The 18114-nt window shown below is 59.7% G+C and overlaps 1 protein-coding gene across 2 annotated transcripts in view; it reads right to left on the bottom strand.

The window, feature by feature from the left end:
• The window catches only part of NME7 (NME/NM23 family member 7), a 79302-nt gene that overhangs the window by 15990 nt on the left and 45198 nt on the right, over window positions 1–18114 (bottom strand). The window contains exon 11 of one of the 2 annotated variants that reach the window (XM_028530815.2): window positions 8696–8803. The exons of the other annotated variant lie outside the window; for it this stretch is intronic. Coding sequence (XP_028386616.1) covers window positions 8696–8803 — 108 coding nt within the window. The remainder of the gene's footprint in view (window positions 1–8695; window positions 8804–18114) is intronic. 2 annotated transcript variants of the gene reach the window in all.

Below are 18114 nucleotides of genomic sequence, written 5' to 3'. Positions count from 1 at the left end.
GGGGCCCCTTCCACAGCTGTGACTGTGTCTGCGGTGGCTGGGCTCGGCCTCCCCGCGTGTTGTCGCCAGGCTCGCGGCGGTGGGAGGCGGGCGTGCCAGCGCCCGTGGCCGAGGTGGCACCCACAGCCGCCGCCGCCGGGCCGGCCCTCTGGATGCCAACGACCGTCCTGTGGTGTGAGGTCAGGGCGCCGCGGGCCCCGCCCTTCCGCTGACCTCCCCTGGAGGACACCCCTTCCTTGCTGCGACCCCGAGCATGGTCTCCTGCGTTTCTGACTGAACTCTGCAGATCTGGTCTCTTCCACGGGTGGCCTCACTTAACCTCAGTGTGAGACGCCACCCTGTCTATCCTGCAAGCAGGGAACGTGAGTCCGAGAAAGGTCCTCCTTCCTCGGCCACCAAGTGGCCGGCGGGGGTGGGGGGAGGATGCGGACTCGGGCGACCTGGCCAGAGCCGGGGCGTGGGCCTGCCCCGGGCTTCAGGTTCCAGGGAAGGCCGAGATGCAAATTCAGCTGCAAACTCTGGATTTACCTTTGAACTCAAGTTCAAACCGAGGATGCGTCATGAAAAGCTCAGCTAATTCCTCCTCCTCTTCACCCCTCCGTGAGCTCACGGACTTCGGACTGGCGGGAGGAGGAACCCCGGACTGGCAGTGCTGTCGGCTCAGTCAGGCTGCAGTAAGACGTCCGGCGTCCCCAGAGAGCCGCACCTGGAGGCTCCCCAGCTGCAGGTCTCAGTCAAGGGATGTTTGAGTCTCCACGCAGCACACTTTTGTCCTCGGACAAGAAGAAACGGTGCCCCTGACGGCAACTGACGGGAAGGGAAATCAGCGCCTGCGACCCCGTCGTTCTGACAACGACCCGCTGCCTGACTCCGCGGGATACACGGGCAGCACCCGCCTGCGAGGACCCGCACCGCCGGGGTGTGGGGGGGCCCTGTTTAGCACACACACGGTGTCATCCCAGGCCAGCCCGTCTTCCTGGGGAGAACGAGGGGGTCACACACGAGTCGGAGCTCCTCAAAACCTGGAACCACAGTGCTGGCCCAGGGAAGGGAACGGGATTCCCGCAGGGCACGCAGTGAATGAATACTGGGAAAGCGGGGCATGCCGGAGGAGCGGCCCCAGTGCCGGAGGAGCGGCCCCGGTCCCGGAGCGCCCAGTCCTCAGCGAGGCGGGCGGGCGGGGCATCCAAGCCCGGAGACCCACGGCAGGTGTATGGTGCCCACACCCGGACACCTGGGCAGGGCGGGGCCCCGCTGTCTGTGGCTGCCACACTCGCACGCCCTTCGACTTCTCCTTCCCAGCTCGTCCCCTCCCCTCGAGTCCACTTTCCACACTGCAGCCGGGGAGCTCTCGGAGAGGGCTCAGCCTGACCACCGCGGTGCCCGGGGTGCAGTCCGTGCTCGCCGTGGGCGGAAACGGCCCCGCGGGCCCTGCTCGGCCCCTCCTCTGCCTCCCGGGGCCTCCCCGCGGCACCTGGTAGCCCTCCTTCTGTCCCCACGGCGCGCCAAGCACTTCCCTGCCTCGGGGCTTCGGGGTCTGGGGCCTCCTGCCTCCTTCCCCAGGTGACACCCAACTCACTTCTTCAGGTCTCAGCTGAAACGCCATTTCCTCCAGAAAAGCTCCCCTGGCCCCTCTGGGCCAGGCTCCCCGGCCACCTCTGGTCCTTCCCTTACTGTGCTCATCTAAACCGTCTGTTCAGATCCCAGTCTCCCCCGAGAACACGAAGCCCGCTGAGCCCCTCTGGGGTTCGGCGCAGCCAACGGCACAGAGCCCCCCTGCAGGCGCATGCCCGCCCAGGCCGCCGAAGGACCACAGCTGACGACGGTGGGGGGCTGAGAGAACTTGGGGGTGCTACCCCCAAGCGAGAAGACGGGCTGGAACACCAGCCGATGCACGGAACACCCTCAGTCAAGGAGCGCCAACACGGAAGACACGCAGACTTGTTTCACCCTATGAAAAGTCTAGCCGAAGGCATCGGTGCCAGCACGAGTGTCCGTTACGGAAGACTGTCTCTCGTGCAGCCCGCGGGACAACGGGCTCTTTGTTCAGAGGGGGGCGAGGCTGCCCCCAGGAAACGCAGCCTGCCACCACGCCCCGCTGCGGGCCAGCCCCCACCCCGCTGCACGACGACGCTTTACAGCTCTCGTCGCCCCGTGAAGAGTAAGCCGCAGGCTTTAGCTCTCAGATGGTGACGGCACAGTCACCCAAAGCCGATGTGTAACGAGAGGGGGACTTTGCACGGAGAGTTACGTTCGCTGACATTCCAGGCAAAGGCACCGTTCTCGCCATCTCAAACCTGCGGTGGTCGCTCATTGACCCGACCGAGTGGACTGGGCTGTGTGTGACTCTACAGCTGGTGCCAAAGGCGAGCGTGGCTGTCCTGTGGGCAGGGGTGTGGGTGCGGGGGTGGGTGGGGGGAGGGAGCGGATCACCCTGCACTGAACAATCTGCAATCAGCACAATGCACGCGGCCCGGGGCCTCGCTGGGAGGGGCCCAGCGAGTCGGCCCCGGCACCGTCTCTGCTCTGCAGGCTCCGGAACCCCTCCCTCCTACGCCAGGCTCCTCTGCCCTCCCCAGGTCGCTCACAGGGGCACAGTGGGGGTGGCGACAGTGGAGGCTGGGCCCGGGAGCCCTCACAGGAGCTTCCCTGGAAGAGCAGCAGGCGGCCCGGCCCGCCTCGCCTCGAGTCCCTGCCGCCCACCCACACCGCTGCGGCCACCAGAGGGGCCTCGGGCGGAGGGGCTGTGGGGACAACGGGCGGAGAAGGGGACTGAAACCCCCGACCGAGGCCATGCTCCCACGGAGGCGGAAGTGCCGTCTCGGCCAGTGGAGGCTTGTTTTCATTGGGTCGGTGGTGGGGGAGCTGGGGGAGCTGGGGGATGGGGAGCCCTCGGGAACAGAACTGGGGCCCAGCGGAGCTGCGGGGTGCATAGCGCACGGGAGCCCCGTGCGAGCTGACTTGTGGGGGGACATGGGGGACAGAGACCGGGAGAAGAGGGAGCAGCGGTGGGGACACCCGCTGGGTGGTGCCAAGAGCAAAAACCCGGGGCTGCACGCACGCTCGTCCCAAACGATAACGAGTCTGTGGCGCTTCCAGGAGTCGGCCGCAGCCTCCCGGGCAGACCCCCGGCCTGTCTGTCTGTGCGTCTAGGGCAGGGCTGGGGGCGAGGCCCTGCTCGGCGGGGGGGGGGGGGGGGGGGGGGGGGGGGGGGTTGTCTGCCCTGGGCGTCCGTACCCAGTGAGCAAACGAGCGTGCCCATCAGTAACCAGCCAGACGACAGCCGCGGCCCTGCTGCCTGAGAGATTTCTGAATAATTTTATGTATTCACCTAAACTGAGGGGCACAGGTCCGTGCAAAAACTACAAGTTAGTAAGGACAAAGTACGAGTAAACGCCCAATCATCCCAATGACTCCTGAGAGAGGCCAAGCGCTCTGGCCCGGCACTCTGCAGGGTCCCCCGAGCCTGGCCCTGCCCTCGCTCACCGCCCTGCCACACGCCCTGGGGACCACGGTCGCAGGGGTTCAGACCAGACTACAAAGGAGGTGCGGTTGGCGAGTGCGAACGCCGGACGCAGGCCCCGGCCCACTGGGTCCGGCTGCGTGAAGTCGGGAGGGAGGTGCTCACCCACGAGGAGGGGGACGGCACCCGCTTCGCCGAGGGCCGCAGATGCGACAGCACGCGACACACCGGCGGCGATGCCTGGAGTGCGGTAAGTGCCCCGAAGGCTCGTCAACCCTCCCCCAGACACACACAGGACAACGCGAGGCCACAGGCAGGCCACGCGAGGAGCTGATAGGGGCCCGTCTCACAGCGCGGCTGCCTCGTAGACTTGGCCGCAAACGCAGCTGCGCCGGGCCCCTCCCCGCGGGACGCAAACGCCTGTCCCGCAGAAGGTCGGAGGGCGGCGCCCGCAGCAGTCCGGGTCCCACTGACCCGGCACCCAGCAAGGGCGTGTGCACTTCGTGGATGCGACACGTGCAAGGCCCATACGCCCAGCGGCTGCCTGTCTGGCTAAAGCTACGCTCAACTTACAGAGGAGCAGGAAACAGCGACTGTTACCACGACTGTTCACAACGGTCTCACAGACAAGTGCTCGCACAACCTTGTGTGGCAGTGGCCGTGTCTGACGCGTGAGGACTCAAGTCCTATCGAGTTTCTTTAAGGCTTCGCCTAACCTGCAAGACCTCCTCAGTGCGTTTGTCCCGAAAACGCTGGGCCTGCTCCTTCCCTTCCGGTGGCCACTGCGCTGCCTTCCCTGCTGGCACCCCCACCAGGCTAGTGGGCACAGCACAGCGGTGGGCTCAGCAGCCTCGACTCCGGTAACAGAGTGGGTACGGCGGCAGCAGAGTTTTGTGAACGGAGAAGAGGATGCCTTGGACCAGGTGCGGGAAGGCTCCTCCCGTGCCCTCCTGAGGACTCCGGTCACTGAGAGTCACTGATTAACTCGGGGCGTGCTCAGCCACCGGCGGAAAATGAAGCAGCGTGCAGGCCACAGACAAGGGTTCGTGGTCGAACTGCAGGGAGCAGAGGGCAGCACCCTCGCTTTTTCAGAGTCAGGGAAACGAAGGGACCCGCCGGCCCTGGGAGGCCGGGGCGTGGACGTGTTATCGGTCGTGCGTGCTGGGCGAAGAGCCCCAGGTTCCCAAGGTAGAGAGGGCACCTGGCTCCTTTCCCGAGGACACCCCCACCCCCCCACCCCGTGCTGGGCGTGGCCCCCTGCTCCCTTCACAGGACGCCTGTGTGCGCGGCAGACAGCACACCAGTGCCGTCCTGGAAGTTCCCCGGAAACTCCAGGATCACTGGGAATGAGAGCCCCGGCGAGCAAGTTTACTTATTACTCTTAAATAATACAGTTCTGGGGTGAGTCAGTCTTGACTTCTTTCTAGTTTGGGACTCTGGGTGCCTTCATGATTCTTACCCGTGTTCGTTCAATCATCACATAGTTACTTTAAAGCCTACAGAAAACACTTTTGTGCTCCACGAGAGGGTGGCTGAGAGAGCCAACTCAGGAGTGGAAGAGCAAGTCAGATGTCCACTGGGCAGCTACGACCCCAAAGTAGCTGGTGGTTGGTGACAAGGCTGGAATTAGCGGACAGACGCTGGCTGCTGGCACCTGCCCCCTGTGAGTCCTGCCACCCTCCTCCTCCTCTCCAGTGAGAGTCCGGGAGGTAGATTCTGGGACAAATCGTACGGAACAGCCCACGGCTTCCAGTACCTGGCGCCACGTAGCGGCACCAGCCCCTGAGGGCACCTGTTCCACTGAGGCCTTACCCACGTGGGCACTGAGACTTTACAATGTGGCCATTAGTAGAAAACCAGCACTCCTTTTACTACCAGGTAAGCTGAACATGTTTCCACTAATGTGTCCTTTGAGTAGAAATTTAAGATCGTAACAGTAACCACCCACACAGCATCGGGGACACCCCCAGTGAAGTGACCACCCAGAGGGCATCAGGGACACCCCCGTGAAGTGACCGCCCAGAGAGCATTACCGGTGAAGTGACCACCCAGAGGGCATCAGGGACACCCCCGTGAAGTGACCACCCAGAGGGCATCAGGGACACCCCCGTGAAGTGACCGCCCAGAGAGCATTACCGGTGAAGTGACCACCCAGAGGGCATCAGGGAACACCCCCGTGAAGTGACCGCCCAGACAGCACCCCCAGTGAAGTGACCACCCAGAGGGCATCAGGGACACCCCCGTGAAGTGACCGCCCAGAGAGCATTACCGGTGAAGTGACCACCCAGAGAGCATCGGGGAACACCCCCGTGAAGTGACCACCCAGAGGGCATCAGGGAACACCCCTGTGAAGTGACCACCCAGAGGGCACCCCTGGTGAAGTAACACCCTGGAACCCTGGAACGTCTCATGCCACAGTTGCTGCCACTTGTCCCCATCCCCACAAAAGGTCCCACAGTTGGAGACATCCCAAGAAATCACGCTTCTGGATTGCTGCTAAGACCCCTCACCCCTAAAGCTCCGTCTGAGCTCAGGGAGAGTGGGGCAAATGTTTGGTTGATTCTGAAACCCGTCGCAGTGTCGGTGAGGAAGGCACCCTCTGTATGGCTGTTACACGCACACTGGAAACACGCACTGGAAACACGCACTGGAAACACGCACGGATGGGACAAGGCAGACACGGAAGCACAAGCCGTGCTTCTGAGCACCTGATGTGAGCCTAGCTCAGCGGGCATCACAAGGGGGAACGCGCCAGGAGAAGCAACTCCTCCCCCTCCCTCCTTGCAGTGCCCAGCACAGCTCCAGCCTCGGCCCTTGGTCCCGCCTTCCAGGAAGGTCCTGGATGGGGCAGCGGAACGCACGGTCCCCTGCCCCTCAGGCATGTTCCCGGGAGGACCAGCAGAGCGGAGCACGAAGCGCTTCCTGACCAGGGAGCGTGTCTCGGCGTCCCTCTGACTTCCACTTTGCAGACCTTTGAGCAAGTAACTCTTCTGGCCTCTAAGTGTTTTCATAATGCTTGACTGTTCAAGCCCAGCGATCCGCAAATCGTTAATCATTAACTAAGAGAACATTTCTTGGTTCTAGCAGATGAGGATTCTCGGTGCCAGTCTATTGATAAGAGGGGTGAGGCGTGGAAGGAAAAAGCGACTCAGGCAAGGTCACGTCGAGTGTAAATCATCGGCCACAGGAGAGGAGGCTGTCAGAACACCAACTTCTGTTTTTTTTTTAATTAATTCTGTAACCCACTCAGCCATTACTTTGCAATTAGATCTCCTGTGCAGTTAGGCTAGAAAGATTTTAATCATTCGATAAATGGCTTTGAAGCTGCAGGCAGTAGTAATGTATTTTAAATTGCGTGAGCAAACTCACGGGCATACCTTGGGTCTCATTTTGCAATGGGCGCAAGCTTCCCGACGGACAGTATTTCAGTTTTGCTGAGCCCCGCTCACCCCCCGAGTCCAAACCCGGCCGGCAGGTCCTGGGCCATCGGAAGGTGAAGGGGGTATTTATGAAACAGGTGAAAATTTTAAATGAACATTTGGCCCTTCAGGTAATCAAACAGTAGAGTGTGTGACATAGTTAACTTCACAAGGAGTGAAGGACAGCCTTTCACACCAGGGCACACAGTCGAGACACGATTCTAGCAAGGTCACGCTGTGGGTTTTAGGAGAAAGTCAAAATGCAGCGGGCGGAGTCCTTCTCCACAGCAACACGCGCAGAAACTGGCGGGACAGACTCTGCAGGCCGCGCCCCAGACCCACACGAGGACGGAGACCCTACGGGCGGGAAAGGCGAAGCGCACCGTTCACGCCGGTGAGGAGCCCGCTACAGGATGGACATGCCACTGCCACGTTAACTCACAGACACAGACCCAGCGCGGCGTCAGGGTCCCGTCTGCATGGGAGGGGGGGTCGGGGTGGGCAGAGAACCTGACAAACCCACGTCAAGTCCCCGTGCAGGGACACATGCAGGAGGACAACCCAAGAAGCTTCCCTACAGGACGAACGAGCCACAGCCGTGAAGGTGGCGCTCTCCTGGCACCGCCCGGCGGAACAGACCGGAGGTTCGGGGGTGGGCACGGGCCAGCCCAAGCCCCCTGCACCCCGAGGAGAGGTGCAGAGGGCAGAAAGCGGGGGGTTCCCCAACAAGGCCTGGGGCTGGCGGGGGCCCGCACCACACACGCGTCACACACACGTCACACACACGTCACACACGCATCACAACCAAGTCCAGGTGTGCGAGCACGTCAGGGTGGGGCAGCGAGAACACAGTGGGAACGGCTTTGCCCCACACGGTTCAGAGGCAGAACTAAAACAAAAGACTGATACATTTGATAAAACAAATAATACCAAAGTACGGATGTATTATGGGTATCGATTGTTTTTTTGTTCTTTGTACTATAATCTCTTAAATTTGTCTTTTCATCCCATTAGTTCCTTCTGACACAGAAAAATTTTAAAAACTGTAAGAAAAAGAAAATCAATCCTTCCTCTAAAGCTTCTTTGCTGTGGCCTAGAAATGACTTTCTTAACCCCAAACCAGATCAATTTTCACTTAGACTTTCTCATAATTCTTTCATTGTTTCTTATTTTACGTTAATTAAACAGGTGAGAGGGGTCAAAACACGGCTGTGTGCTACAGGAACTGTTCGATTCGAGGGTGTCACTTAGCCTCTGGGCGTCCCAATTCCGGTTCCCTGGTAAAACAGGTGCAGTAACACCGACCCATGAGAGCGGCCGAGGGCTCACACGGAGCACTTTACACGGGGCAGCCGTCACGGTAGAGCCCGGTGCAGAGAGAGTCAATAATGGTGGTATGGCTTTTCACCTATTACACTGCCTATCAGTTAGACTTCTGAGTTTCACTGATACCTTTTCTGATGATACATTTGTCTGATACATTTGCATGACTAGCAACTTGCGGCAATGACACTTTTTTTATCTGACTTTAAAACAAATTTCACATTATTTAATGAATGCTATAGTCCTTCACTTTGTAAGTTGCTTTTAAACCACGACATATGCCAATCAGAAAAAATGCCTGACTTCTGTGGAGACCGTCTTGTTATAAGCAGCAGCCTGCCATTTGGTCTTTCAAAGCCGCCACCTGAGGTCGTCAGACGGCCGGGGAGCAGGGTCTCCCGACGGCGGGAAGAAGGCGCCCCCCCCCCCCCCCAAACCGCTGAGACCACCCACGAACCCGACACGCAGGCACAGGACGCTCACGCCTCACCTCTAGCAGCCCGTCCTCGGGGAGGTCGGTGCAGTGAACGGCGTTCTGGACCTTGGTCTTCCCGAAGGTCGCTCGGAGGGTCCCGGGACGCAGGTGCCGGGCGATCTCCTGCGAGAGACACAAGCGCAGAGAGACTCGCGTCAGCCGCACGGCGTGGACCAGGGCACGGCCCGCGACATGGCACGCTGGAGCACCTTATTCACGGAATACACGTGTGCAGTGGCCGACACGCCCACATGCACACGCGCCACCGGGCCTCTTGGTCGCCACGTCCGGGGCCCTTCGGCCACGCCACCTCCTTCAGATGCGCCCGCACGTGACGCGCCCTGCACCTGGACGGAGGACACCACCGCTGCAGCATCACAGACACGGGCCACCGCGGGGAGGAGACGGGGCGGCAGGGCAGCGACCTGCGAGGGGCCCCAGACTCCCACGCCGGTGCCTGTGGATGAGAACCGAGAGGCACCCGCGCCCCGGGAAGACCTGCCGAACGGCCTGGTGACCACCCGCAGTGCAGGACCGGCGGACCGGCGCTGGACGGCAGCAGGCACGTGAGGGTCTTCGTGCTGAGTTTCTTTACTTCCTATTTCCAAAACACGTCCTTCTCGGTCCCTCTATGGTGCAGTCACTCACATTCTCACCTACGATGTACAACCTCGAGGCAGGAGCCTCATTTATAACGGGAAAAATAAACTCTGTGCGCCACAGCGCAGTGTCAGGCGTATTTTCTTGGAGACAGAGACACGACGTGTGTGCATGTACGCATGCAGACACACCTTAAGGCACTCCTCTGTGCGGAGAACACACCGAATCGCTCCACTAGTGGGGGCATTTGCTAAGTGAGAAGACCCCACGGCCTCGGTAATTCAGGTTCAAGTTGCTGCCTTCAAAAGCATCTCATTTTCCTTCCCCGAGTTTTTATCGTAAGAAGCTATTTTCTTTCTCGGCTTCCATCCCTATGGGTGACAGCCCTTTTAAGAAAGAAAACGTCCTTCCCTGCAGGAGTTACATTCTACAAGGTCACTCTGCCCGCCCCCCACACACCCACTTCCCTGCCTAGCAGAGCGGTCAACGATGACTGTCGTCGGGAACAGGCCCCGAGTCACCGGAACACGCTCCGTCTCCGCGGCCCTGCTCTCCAGGCTCGCTGTCCCCGCTGGTGCCCGCCGGTCCGCGCCGGCCCTGCCAGGGCCCCGTCCAGAACGTATTACCGAGATTCCGCGTTCTCTCACACTGTTGGGCCGCAGCCATTGGTAAAACTAATGAGAACTCCGGACTTCAACTAGCCTGTATGATTAAGCGCTTTAGGAAACCCCAGGAAAAGTAATTTCAAACCTGGCACGCGGCAGCGGTTGGAACGGGCGCAGGCCACCCCCAGCCGTGGCCCTTCTGCCAGGGCCTCAGACCCCAGTCCCCTGCCCTCCCCTTCCCCCCCCCGCCCCGGCCCTCTGCCGTTTCCCTCCCGCCATCTAGTCCACTTCTCACCACACTGCATGTTTTTATGAGCTGCCTTACATTTTACCGGGAAAAGGAAATTTAAAATAAATAAGTGGATCTATTAAAGGCACTGTGGTAGGCGTTTAGGAGATACACAGAGTGAAGTTACAACACAGTCACACGCACGTCAACAGGTATCTCACCATCACAGTGACACGCAGCTGAGCACAGTCTTCAACGATGAGTTTTTACAAATCACGGAATCGCCAGTCCGTGTGCTATACACCTCACTCTGTGCAAGGTTTGGCTGCTTTGATAAAAGCATTTAAACCCACGCAGCACATGCCCACTGGCTCTACTGAACCCACGAGCTGCACGGGAAGGACCCCGAGCGTCGGAGCGCTGCGGACGCGGGCTGACGCAGTCCGGCCGCTTTCCTGATAGAACCACACGGTTACCTCTGCTTCCGAGACGCGACAGAGAGCTGGTTTCCGAACACAACGAGCGGATAGTCGCCGAGCTCCTCTAGCCCAAGCGCCCGCGGAGGAGCAGGAGCAGGCACCCAGCGCCCCTTTTCTCGTGGGTGCCGCTGCTGCCGTGACTCCGGGCGCAGCCCGTTTACCAGACAACGTCTCTATGCATGGAAATGGGACCTAGCAGAGGAATCGCTGCTTTGGCAAGCGGCCTTCCGTCCTTGGGCACGGCTCATGCGTGCTCAGGTGTGAGTGCTTCGGGTGCTGTGCGTGTGGCACGGCGTGCCGCGTGTGAGGAGCCTGCGCCCGGGCTGCGCGGTGGGTGCTGGTGGGCCAGCCCGTGAGCACGGCTCCTGCAGTGCCTGCTGCTTACTGTGTCCCAGATGCGACGAAACCCGTGTGTGCTGATGCGCTTCAGGAACGGGCCGAGGTCTGGCTATGCAGAGAAAATACTTCTCAGAGGAAACCGTGTCATTGATGAGGTCAAAGACTAGTAAACCCCGTCTTGTAGTTTGAGGAAGAAAATGACAAAACAGATTATAAATGAATAAACCTCATTTGTCTTCTGACCCAGCAATTTCGCCTGTAGGCACTTACTCTCAGATGGTACTAAAAACCTTGTGCGAACTTGTATTGTTCAAATCCGGTTTCTGCGATGTCCTCGTACACAGAATTTTTAAAAAATCGACAGCAGAGGAGCAATTAACCAGCCCATATCCTGGAATACTGTGCAGCTTTTAATAACCATGTTACAGAAGTATATGCAATACATGAGAAAGAGCACAACATATTTTTAGTTAAATAGGGATACTGCAAAAATAAACATTTCATGATCTCGTTTTTATAAGATGCATAAAAAACATGTTGGTTTGAGGCCGAAATGTCAGTTAGCAGTGCTCATTTCTGGGGAGTAGAGAAACATGTTTGTTTTGTTGGGTCTTGGTTCTCCTCCGTAATTTTCCTTATTTTCGGTTTGTTTGCCTTTTGGGGGCGTGAGGGTGGGGGTGACACGTGAACTGTTTCAGCGACTAGAAAGAAAACAGTGACCACCAGGTTAGGACGCTCGTCTCCCCACTGCAGCACAGAGACGCCTGCAGGGCCGGCTCCCCGCCCTTGCCCGCGAGGGCCGGACGGCGGCAGGCTTGGGGCTATGGGGAGGGGCTGGTGACGGGGGACAGCTCCCACCAGAACACCCGGAAAACAAGCCCCACCGGGATGACACTTTGGTGGTGGCAGTCCAAGTGAGGAGTGTGCTCAGTCTCCCGGGCGGCCTCCAGTGCCGTCGCTCCCCGGGGGGACAAGGGGGATCGCAGTGTGCTGGGTCCCGAGGCGCACGGGCGTCTGCTGCCACGGGAGCCTGGGAGCTCGGGTTCACTGCTGATCGGTCGTTCTGAAGGGCCCGCCTTCCAGCTCCATCACAAAGGGGGAGGGGAGACTGCACAGGGTTCCCAGTGAGTGCGTGCATGGTTCTTGTCCCTCAGGTGGGACACCCACCCGTGGAATCTGAGTTTCCTTAAAGCCCGGTGTGTCCCAAAGCAGGGCAGACGTCAGGGAAAGACGGGGTAACTCGGCAGACTGAAACGTGCTCTGAGGACTAACGCTTTGCAGCCCAAACCTAGCGGGGCCAAACGTAGACTCATTCACACAGAACCTCGCCGAGCCTCACAACTACTCAGATGAATAAGCGAAAGTCCGTTGATCAGAAAGAGAAGCGAGAAAAAACAGAAACGACACCCCACGCCTCCCATCGTTCACAGAAATTGACTTAAATCTGTGCTCCCTTCTCAGTGCTGTTTCCACACTGCAGACAGACGAGGCATTTAGTACAGTTTACACCCTTCGTCCCGTTTTGTTGCTGCTGTTGGGGTTGCCCAGACCAACAGCACCACGAAGAGACAGCCGCCGCCGTCTGCCGGAGACGTGGCCCCGGACGTGCGGCCTGCAGGCCGGCCGCACCGCACCGCCCGAGCTTGTCACAGACACAGAATTCCAGCCCCCCATCCCCCCCCCCCGGAAATATCATGGAGATTCAGCAAGACTCCAGGGGTTCCCGTGTTCACGGAAGCCGAAGAAGGTCTGTGCTAGAGTGTCTTCCCCGCACTGGAGACACCCGAAAGGGTGACCCCGAGTCAGTGACTAGACGGGGGAGTGGGGGACCAGTCATGAAGGATGAATTGTGTGCAAGGGGCACACGCCAGCCGCGGGTGCAGACAACCACGGGTGGGTGTGGGGCCTGAAGGAAGGCACAGTCGCTCCGGGGCGGGGGGGGGGGGGGGGCAGCGAGTGCCGTCCTCAGGACGGAGCGTGGAGAAGAAGACAGACCGGAGGGTGGCACACTCGCCCTCCCCCGCGTGAGTTTACTCTCCAGCAGGTCTGCATGCCTGACGCACCTGAGCTCGGAGGGGAGGGTGGGGTCAGGAGAGGTCAGGAGAGGGGCCGCCAAGCAGTGCCCGTGCGGGAGCCTGGGCAGAGCGCACCGGTCAGGGGCAGAGCTGGAGGCCACGGGGGGTGGGGTGGGGCGGGAGGAGTCCCGAGGGAGCGAGAGCGAGAGCGAGCGCACTGGTTTATTCTGGATGGGCCGCCTGCTCTGAGGGAGGGCGGCTGCTTGCCCCACCTCTGTGCACTCAACTCGACTCCTTACGTTACACATTACACTTGGGCTTCGCCTAAAATGCAGGGAAACCTGTTTTGGGGGCACCGCTGAAAGGAAATCCACTGGCAAGAACAGATGTTTTTAAAGTACCATATAAAAAATCAACTACTGTGAGATAATGTTTTTGTTACATTTTAAGTGCTTTCAAAAGACCGGGCCTGTCCTTACTCCAGAGGCACGGTGACAATCGTCCTGCTGTCTTCTGCCACCAACCGAAACTCAACAAACAGCGATGGCAGAGCAGCACCGGACTGCACGGTGACATTTAAGGGCCCCTGAAATCCCTTCCTTTGGCCTTGGCAGGGCAGGACGGCCTCACTGAGATATAAATAAAAGGTCTTACTAACTAACGGCCTCCCGGGAACGCCGTGGCTCGGCGCTCCCCGCGCCAGCTGTAACTGATCCCGGGCCGAACCTGGCACCGGGGCCCGGGGCCTCCACCTAGTGACCGACTGGTCAGGTGGCAGGCCCTTTCATGTCCCAAAACGGCAACTTCTCAGGGCCTCACAAAGGCCTGGGAGTATTCTCCTCCGAGCGGAGCACGAAGCCTCCTGCCACCTCCAGGAGCTGCGGCGGGGCTGCCGCTGGGGCTGCCAGGCAGCGCGTGTGCACGGGGAGGCGAGGCTGGCGCTGCGGCTGCTGCAGCCTCCAGGGACTTTCCAACGCTGCCCGTCCCTGAGCCCCCCCTTCTGACTGGGATGGGCACGTCTGATGGGCAGCGAGTGATCTTCGCCGTGAACCCGGAGCAAACAGAGAGGGAAACGAGGGTGCAACATCACGCGGAGAGACCTTGAGGAAACTGTGTCGCCTGGGGGAACACAGTTCATGCAGCCACGGGCGGGGAAGGAATCACTAGGGAGGACTATTTTTTGGGTAAAATGGGAAACACAGGAGAGGGAAACGGGGCTCTCCAGGGGAACACCTTCTGTGAGGACCACTCGGGCACAGGCACCGGAAACGGGGGGAGCTGGTGGAAGTGGGGGGCTGGTTCCGGAAGCCAGCTCCAGGTGCTCTCCGTTCAGAGCCAGCAGCTGGGCCACTGACTGCCCCAGGCCCTTGAAGTAGAACTGACCCTGAGCGAAGTTTAAGCCCCTTGCAGCTGAAACGGGGTGTGAAAACCTGGAGGAGCAGTGTTCACATTCACGGGATGCTGATCTTCAGCCAGAGGTCAGTGAGAGCAGCGTGTGGTCTCCCCCCTAAGTGCCACTCCCCCGGCTGCTGGGGTCCGCAGGCGCCAGGGCAGGAAGGAATCCCCACTCTAGGCTGGTCCCAGGCTGTTCCCAAGGGGAGGGGGGGAGAGTCTCCAAACCAAGTGCCCCCCCCCATTCCCTCAGCACCAGGAGGGGGGAGAGAAAACCACCCAACGAGAACAGGACTGTTTTTCCGAACGCCTCTAACGGCGGACGATCGCTCTGGCGCCGTCGTTACCGATGGCCTGAGAGCAGCCCCTGTGCTGGACGGCAGGGCAAGCGCCCCCAGTGTCAGGACAGACGCTCACTCCCCACACGGAGGAGCGGCAGCGAGCACAGGGGTCCTGGGGAGCATGCGAAGGTCCGGGAGGGCGTGTGCCGCCGCCGGAGCAGGCTGGGACCCGGGGGAACGGTGTGAAATGTAGGATCATCTTCCCCCCCTTGTTGAAAAGTCAAAGCTCCGTTTCAGAGGTCTTTACGGTCTCCTCACGCTCCCCACGGCCCGGGCCGCTCAGCGAGAATCACGGTTGGGAACCTCTTCTTACCCCGACTGCCGTCTCTACTTCTGGCTTCAACAAAGTTGGGAGGTACTCCCCCTCAGAAGCCCTCTCTGGGGGCGCTCGCACTGCCCGCAAGGCCCAGGGCGCCGGGCACAGGAACTGGGTGGACCTGAGTTAACCCTCGGTGTCCCCATCTTCTTTGACCGTAGGTTTTTGTTTTTTTTTTTTGCCCACCTGATACATACGTTCGTCACAGCAATTACAGGACCTCCCTGGGATTACCGGTTCCCTTCCGCCGGGAACGCAGCCCCTCGGGCTCAGGGAAGGTGGGTCCCGCCCCCCTCTCACTGCCCACACCTAAGAGGACGGGGCACCTGGACGGCCTGTCACTGTTCTGTGGCTCGGTGGGCTGGCTGGTGGCTCGGTGGGTTGAATGTTTGAAGGCCAACCTGGTGCGATCCCACGCAGCTTCCAAAGATGACCTTGAACGGGTCGCACCGCATTTGTAGGAGACGGCGAGCAGCAGAAAGATACCACCCGCAGGGTTACAGACTCGGGGGAAAAACAGTATTAGCTGGATTTCAACTCAGTCAGTGAGGTTTTAAAGAATGTTTTTTTCAGAGACCATCTGTTTCAGGGTCCTAATCAACTAATTCCACCCACTCCCTCACCCCCCGAGCCGCACTGACGAGGAACAGCACCTGCCGAGGCCAGCAGGGAGGGCGGCACACGGCTTTCTGCTCTCACCAAGCCCGGGTTCAGAGAGTCCCCAAGTGACGGCGACCCCCGAAGGACCCGTGGGCGGGCCCGCTGGGGCCCGACGGCTTTCTCCCAGAACAAGCAGGACGACACGCTCAAGGGCTCGAGGACTTCCCGCCGAAGACCGAGCTGCCGAACTTCCTGAAAGCTGACCGGTGCTAAGCAACACAGTTTAAGCTCAAGATTGAATTATTTTTTTTCTCTGTTTCTAACTTCTAGTTCTGGGAATAAAAGCAATGTCTCTGTGCCCACCGTTTAAGTCGCCAGCTCAGGAAGAGCAGTGGGACAATGCCTGCAATTAGAGAGGCTTTGGTATTTTAATCACTGTCGCTGTATTCCTTCCACGGTGTAACAGTCTGTTCCTCCACGGATCTGTTTATCTGCAGTGGCTGAGCCGCGCGGCTGCTCACGCCCACACCCGAGTCACGAGCTCTGCTGGCTCGCTCGGCTTCCAGAATCCATCAACCTGCCTGCCACTGCGTGCCCAGTGACGGCCGTCAGCTCGGGGCTCGGCGTCCGCAGTCGGACTCGCCGCCCTCAGGTCCATGTGGTTCTGCGCACGGAAGAGACCACACCGTGGTCTTCCGAAACAAACCTAGTCCCGTCAGTCCCTCGGGTCCACTCTCCCACGGAGCCCCCACCGCACTCGCGTCTCACTCGCTGGTAGAGGGATGCGGCCCTCACCGCCTGCCCCAAACCCTCTCTCCCGCCGCCCTGCAGGCCGCCCTCCTCTGTGCGCGGGGCAGTGAGGCCCGTCTGGACCTCTCCACAGTCCCGGAACGTGCTGGGCTCCTCCCGCCCAACCCCCCCCCCACCCCCCCGCCGCCGGCCGTGAGGCTGCCCGTGTGGCTGCCCCGTCCCTCGGATCTGAGCACGGACGAGAATCCCAGGCCTCCCCGCACGTCTGCCAACCCCGGGCCGCCAGTTCTAAGCTCTGGCCCAGCCACGAGATGCTCTGCCGGCCCCCGCCGTGGCTGAAACACACACGGACTCGTGGGATCGCCGGCTCCACTGCCCCACCCCCACCAGACTTCCAGCTCTGCAGGCAGAGCCCCTGTCCGTCCTCAAGGGCTCGGCGCCCGCGCCCACAGAGCAGGCGACCGTTTCGGCAGAACGGAACGAAATCAGCCCCATCCAACGGGAATGGAGGTGGAGGGCAAGGATCTGTTCAGGTCCAACTTACTTGTAGGAAACCCTAAGCCTACCCATGGCAAACCTCGGAACTTTTGTTCACAAAGGAGACCTCTCTGTATTCTCCGTGACACTGGAACAAATATATAAACCATATACACTTATAACCCACATCGGCAATACACACACATCCTCATTCTGGAAGTGCACGGCCCAACCCAGAGAACGTCCCGAACTCTGCTCCCGAGGGGGGTGGGAGAGCACCCGGCGAGAGAGAACAGTCTGGCGCCGGCAGCTCTGCCTCCCGCGAGGCCGGCGCACCGGGGCCGAGTGCGGAAAGCCGTGTTCACGGTCGGCTGTTCAGGTGCTCTCTCGGTGGGGGGTCCAGATCCTCCAGAAAAGTCAGTCTTTTTTTTTCTTCTTCTCCCTTGGAGGGTTAATAAGTGCTGGCTCTGTAAGTGCATGGCCTGATGAAATTGTCACAGATCCAAGTTACTGTTTAAACCAGCTGTAATCGTTCTCGTGTGTGTGTGTGTGTGTGTGTGTGTGAGAGAGAGAGAGAGAGAGAGAGAGAGAGAGAGGCAGGGAGGGAGAGAGAAATGCGTGTTCCGTGTCTCGTCTTCCCCCTTCCACTGATAATCTTGTGTTTGTCTGAAGCCAGCTGTGCTCACTTCTCTTTTTTACACTGAGGTACAACTGACATAAGGCGTTATGTGAGTTTCAGGTGATTTGATACAGTGATCACCATGGTGAGTCTAGTTAACATTCATCGCCACGCAGTTACATTTTTGTGTGTGTGTGTGTGATGAAAGCTTTTCAAATCCAATCTCCTAGCAACTTTCAAAGACACAATAGCGTATTATTAACCAGTCACCCCGCTGCGGTGACACCCCCGGGACCTGGGCATTTTATAACGAAGAGTTTGTGCCTTTCGACCGTCTTCACCCACTCACCAGCTCCCTCCCCCCTCCCTCTGGACACTCCCAATCCACTCTCTGTGTCCACAGCTCGTTCGGTTTTGTTTGTTTCCTTTTCGGACCCCGCACGTCAGTGAGGTCACACGGCACTTGTCTTTCTGCCTGACTGAGCACGGTGGCCTCCGGCGCCGACCATGCCGTCACAAGCGGCACAATTTCCCCCTTTTTCATGGCGAAGTAACAACCGGCCGCACTGGTCTGCCATCCCACCCTCAGTGCTCGAGGGGCCCTTGCTCACGTCATCGCCAGTGCCTGCGGTTTCCCGTCCTTTTGGGGATGGCCTTCCGACAGGCGTGAGG

The sequence above is a fragment of the Phyllostomus discolor genome, chromosome 14 (genome assembly GCF_004126475.2).
Source record: "Phyllostomus discolor isolate MPI-MPIP mPhyDis1 chromosome 14, mPhyDis1.pri.v3, whole genome shotgun sequence".
NCBI lineage: Eukaryota > Metazoa > Chordata > Mammalia > Chiroptera > Phyllostomidae > Phyllostomus > Phyllostomus discolor.
This window is presented reverse-complemented; position numbering and strand designations above follow the sequence as displayed.